Consider the following 6,043-nt stretch of genomic DNA (forward strand, 5'->3'; position numbering starts at 1 on the left):
AACAGCATCTCTGTAGTCCTCCCGTGTTGCCTGTCCTTTCTTCCAATGCCCATACACTTTCCTTTTCCACCTAAGTTCTAGAAGAAGATCCCTGCTCATCCAAGCCGGCCTTCTGTCCCGCTTGCTTGACTTCTGACACTTTGGAAGTGCCTGCTCCTGCGCTCTTAAGAGATGGCTCTTAAAAAGTGACCAGTATTTATGAACGCCAATACCTTCAAAAGCAGATTCCCAGGGGACCTTACTGACTAGCTCCTTCAGCTGCCCAAAGTCTGCTCCCCCCATATCCAGGGTCGAAGTTTTGCTGGCAGTTTTTCTCCTATCTCCAATGATCTGAAACTCAGCTACTTCCTGGTCACTGTGACCAAGACAGCCACCAATCACCTCTTCACCCACAAGTCCCCCTCTGTTTACAAACAACAAATCTAGGAAGGCGTCTTTCCTAGTCGGCTCCCTTACCACCTGCACCAAGAAGTTATCTTCAATGTGCTTCAGAAATTTCCTGGACCTGTTTGTGTCTGCTGTATGATATTCCCAGTTGATGTCTGGGAAGTGAAAATCACCCATAAGGACAAGGGCAGTTGTTCTAGAGATATCCCTTAATTCCTTACAGAATAATTCATCAGTGTTGTCTTCAAGGCCGGGTGGTCTATAGTAGACTCCCACAACAACATCCGCTTTATTTGTTTTCCCTTTCCTCCTTACCCAGAGGCTCTCAACCATGTCATCACCAACTGTAAGCGCCATACAATCCAACCCCTCCCTTACATACAGCACCACTTCCGCCGCCTCCCTGCCCTGCCCGTCCCTCCTGAAGAGCTTACAACCGTCCATCACGGCTCGCCAGTCACAGGACTCATCCCACCAGGTTTCAGTTATGCCAATGATGTCATAGCGCTGGGACTGGGCCAAAGATTTGTTTATTTTTCATGCTGCAAACATTAGTATAAAGACATTTCAAATGTGCTGCAGTGTACTCAGCACATCGTGGAGCGGACTGAAGGACCTTGCTATTACACCGTCCCTCAAACATTAGCGTGCCACCCCCAGGCTTATCTCTAGTAAGCCTGGTTTTATCCCTTTCCTCTTTCAAACCTAGTTTAATGCTCTTTTGATGAGCCCTGTTAACTCCTGCATGAAGATCTTTTACCCCCTTTGAGATAGGTGTACCCTGTCTGTCACTAGCAGGCCTGATGTCTTGTAGACCAACCCGTGATCAAAAACCCCAAAGTTCTGCCAGTGACACCAGCTACGGAGCCAGGTATGGATCAACTGGCTCTTCCTGTTTCTTCCCTCATCATTCCCTGCAACTGGATGGATAGAGGAGAACACTACCTGTGCTCCTGATCCCTTAACTAGTCGTCCCAAGGCCCTGAAGTCTCCCTTGATTGCCCTTGGACTTCTTACTGCAACTTCATTGCTGCCTACATGAAAAAGCAATAATAGATAATAATCTGAGGGCTGTACCAGGGTAGGAAACTTTCTCTTCACATCTTTACCCAAGCCCCAGGGAGGCAGCAGACTTCCCTCAGAAGTGGGTCCGGTCTGCATATTGGGCCTTCTGTTCCCCTCAGAAGAGAGCCTCCTATGAAAATGACCCGTCTTTTTTTCCTTATGGGAGTTGTTTTGACACAGGGCTCAGGCCGACTTAACCTCGGCGACACCTCCAATCTAGATGAACTATCGTCCTCGTTATTTAGTTCTACTCGTACCTACCATGCAAGGGCACCTGGGAAGGTGGGATAGTCACGGAGGAGACACACCTGCTGCACTGGGCAGAAACTTGTCACCATTCCCCCCTATCCCTTAAGTCACCACGTTCTGCCAGGCGGAGAGAGGATAGGGAATCCTCTGTAACATGTGTCCTGTCTGCCTGACAGGTCTGTCCCAGGGAAGGTAGGCTGCGGTTCCAGTAGTCTATCTCCCTCTCAGACTCCCAGTATAGTGCAATGCCATACTATGTTGACAATGCTAGACTAGATAGTGAAAATATTACAATCCTGATACCATAGTACTTTTTACAGAACAATATAACTCCTATCTACTTGCCCAGGTAAGAGCTACAGTAATTTGGCTTTTTAATTTCTCTTTCCGGTACTTATACCTATGACAATATTCATATCCTAAACTCTGCTTACTGTTTTCAGACACTTATAGAAAGGATATATTTTTCTATATGCTCACAGAGGTGAGTACCACAGAAGGAGACAGATTCAATGCAACAATACAATTACATCCAAGACTGCAATTTCTCTCTGCATTTCTTACATCAACAAGTCTGACACTTTCTTAGCCCATGGCCAACAGTACTGGGCAAGTAATGGGCTACTCACAATACTATAACTCAGAAAAAAAATAATCTGGAGAGAGCAAAATAGAGCAATGCAGGAACTTCTTCCTATTTTCCTTTTGATGGATGGTGCTCTTGTCATAACAAAAATAATTTTTTATGTTTCTTTTTTTCATAAATTTCTCATGTAAGTTTCTGTACTAAAAATGCTTGAATTGTATGATGTCTGAAAAAAACATACTGGTTTAAAAATATTTTGTAATCAATTATGTGATATTTAATTATACAAATATATGAAGACTTTTTAACATATTGACTTTAAAATATCTAATTAATTCTATTTGCCTCAAAAGTTTTGTACAGCTTGTTATTTTAGAACATTTCTCCCTTTCTCCATTCAGCTTTTAGTTTTCAGATTGCAGAGTAGATTTGTTTAAGTTGGAAAATTAATATTATGAAGAAATGAATCAATTTTGAGGAATACCTTATAAAATCACGTCATCCACTCACGGACCACAGATGAACATATGCCTCTAGGGATCAGCGATAAAGCTAAAAGCCATAAAGCTAAAAGCAAATTCTACCTATCAGGTAGTCAGTAGTCTAGCAGCTGAATGACCACGTTTATAAAATCCAGGAACATGATAGATTTTAACCTAGTTACAATTCTCTAAATTATTTTATTTTATTGACAGAATAAAATCTATTCATTTCAGCACAACTATTTGTGCAAGATACAGGGTTAATACTCTAAATACATCCAAGCTTTTTTGTTTTTTTTACCCATCAGTGTAGTTTTTTGGATATTTTTCTTATCATCTTAACTCTTTTTCTTATCTTGTTTTTATTTTGTTGCAGTGCGGCAAAATTTGCATTTTCAAAATTTGTATGATCCATGTGGACGTACAGATACATGTGAACCTCACATCCTGAATATTTTAGAATCATTGAAATAATGTCTTGGATGTTTGAGAACACTTAAGAAAAATATGATCTTTATGTAATTGAGACTGACAAAATTAGGAATCAATAGATTATGAGTGAATGTTATATAATAGCATAATATTTAATGAAAACACTGAATCATTTTCATAAAATCTTTCCAATAGTATTTTAAGCAATGTCTTCTGGAATTTATAGAAAGAGTATGAGAAATAAAGTGGAAGCTCTAAGATGTCTTTTTTCAACCCCACTGTAAACTTGCCATATGCCTCCAGAAAGTGCAACAATGCCCTTTCAAGATGCTCTGCCTAAAGCTATATACATTTACTGAAATGCATGATTCTAGAGAACTGATCAGTAAATTACTAGATCGGTATTACATTTTGTTCTATTTTGGAACAGTAAAGAAAGAAGACTTTTCAGTCTTCTCTTTATGTGGACTTAGTTTGATGAGATTCCAGTACAGCCCTATGCAATCATCTGAGAGATTTATTCCTCTTTCCTTTTTTTTTTCCTTTCATACTAAAACCTGCTTGCTGAATGTTGGAACTTTTAAAAATGATTCAATCACAAACTAAAAGCAGATCAAAATATCTTATTAAGAATAGAAAATTATTAGTATTATGCTTCCACACATTGCTGCACAGCTTTGCTAAGGCCATTCTCTTTCAATAATTATATATTTTCTTGCTCTTTTAACATTTTCCAAAGCCAAGGAAAGTAAGTACTAAAACATTAATACCTGTATATACAAAACATTTCAAAACACTGTTTGATCTAGTTCAGGCAGTGGTAGTAATTAAAATCGTAATAATAGCCAGAAGAGGTATTGAAGTTATTGTGTGTTTTCTGAATATTTAGAAATTAATATTATATCTACAGTTATACAATGAATAAGTGATTATTAATTTTTAAAAAGAGACTCTATATATTTTTAAGCTTTTCAAAATTCTTCCTAAAGGATTGTATGCATTAATTAACAATAGCTTATATTCCAAATTGCTACTGTTTATGAATGTTACTAGCTGGCATGATCCAGGCCACAACTTTATAGTTAAGATAGGAACTGAAAATACATTGCAAACAGAAGAAAGTTTAACTCAAACAACTGTTTAAGATTCTTGAAGCTGCCATTCATGAGTGAGTTAAGGGAGGAACTGAAAGCACAAGAGGATTTGTCCATACATTAAAAACCTGAAAGCAAAGAGAATAAAGAGAGTGTCTACCTTCATGCAGTGCATCAACAGCACGAGTAAACGTGTAACTCTCCTCAGCCACAGAAAGAGTGAAAGTAGAGACAGCTCTCCATTCAGTGCTTATCACTACTGGGGATCTCCAGTGAGAATGAAAGGAAAAATTCATTGAGCTTTCAACAGGCTAATTTAGTGACCTTATTATAACAGTTCTTAAGGGAGAGGGTCATTCACCATTAACTACTTTCTATTTATATTCTAAATCCCTGTAAATTAATTATTTGAATATTCTAAGTAGAAATAGATCTCAAATCACAAAAATCTGTTTCTGGTTGCAATTCCAATACTTGAACAAAAAAACCAAAATGAAAAATACTTGACCCATGAGGTAGAATTCTGAACATGACTGACTTCAGAGGATGGGGAAATTATTCATCAAGTAACATAGAGCGGCATTTGTGCCTCAGTTTAAAGCACTCACCCACTACTGACATTTCAGGAACGCTAGCAGTATAAATTTCTTCTGGAAATGTTGGTTCATTGTCATTGATGTCATGGATTTTGATGACAAACTCAGATTCAGGTTCCACTGGTCTCAGAGTTCTTCTATTAATAGCTTGGGCACGCAGGGTGTAAAAGGCTTTCTCTTCCCTGTCAATTCTCCGAGTAGCATGAATGTCACCTGTTTTCTCATCAATTATAAAAAGAGTACCAGCCCCATCTCCTGACAAAATGTATTTGAGGGATCCATCTCCCTTGTCCTGATCAGAATGAAGCTGAAAAGGAAGAAAAAAGAGAGTATTTTATTTTATTTATTTTATATTAAATCATTCTGTGTGCAACAAACATGATTAATACTAACAAAACAAAGTAATTGTCAGCCACCATTGACTTGCAGTGATGGTGTCATTCTGAGGCATTTGTTTCCTAACAGCTCCAAGAATCTTTTAACTTGACTGTTGTGGCAGATTTTAGTTTTGCAGCAACACCTGTTCTCTGCTAAGAAACCTTTGCACCACAATTCTTAAAGAAGATTTTTATGTTAATACTGACCTTTTCCTTCCTTGAAGAGATCCTATTAAAAATTCAGAACCTGCTGTGCTAGTTGTAAATTCGCTAAGAAGATAAAGAACATGGCAGAATACATGACAATTAAGGAAAATAGAACAACTGGTTTCATGTCATACTAATTTTTTTTTTATTTTATTTCATATTATTTACATTTCTCCTAAATTGGAGAATATTTCATTTTAAGTCATTATTATTTTCACTCCATCAACTAATGTAAATAGCCTAAAGGAAAGAAACAAATTTATTAAGCATCCAGTACTGATTTAATATCCATTATGCAAGTAATATAAAGCTTAACTTCATCTATTAATGACCTGTAGTACTGACTGACTCCAGTACATCCCTATCAAAAAAAAAAATTAATTATGTTGTTTGTTCAGTACAATGTGGTTGGCTCATTTGATCTTTTGGATACACTTACCATAATTCCTCTCATCACCTTGTTGGAAAGTTCCTTCCAATCTCATTGATTTCATGACTAACTGAAAGAATCTGACATTCAGATCTATTTTCACCATGAAATGTATACTTTTTTTGTTTTTGGGTTCAG

General features: G+C 37.5%; 1 protein-coding gene across 1 annotated transcript in view; it reads right to left on the minus strand.

Moving 5' to 3' along the window:
- Nucleotides 1–6,043, minus strand: part of CDH10 (cadherin 10, type 2 (T2-cadherin)) — a 110,734-nt gene that overhangs the window by 39,447 nt on the left and 65,244 nt on the right. Inside the window, exon 3 of the mRNA XM_009326678.1 lies at nt 4,904–5,198. Within this exon, the coding sequence (XP_009324953.1) occupies nt 4,904–5,198 (295 nt within the window). The remainder of the gene's footprint in view (nt 1–4,903; nt 5,199–6,043) is intronic.

This window comes from Pygoscelis adeliae, unplaced genomic scaffold (assembly GCF_000699105.1).
Source record: "Pygoscelis adeliae isolate BGI_AS28 unplaced genomic scaffold, ASM69910v1 Scaffold6, whole genome shotgun sequence".
In the NCBI taxonomy this organism is placed as follows: domain Eukaryota; kingdom Metazoa; phylum Chordata; class Aves; order Sphenisciformes; family Spheniscidae; genus Pygoscelis; species Pygoscelis adeliae.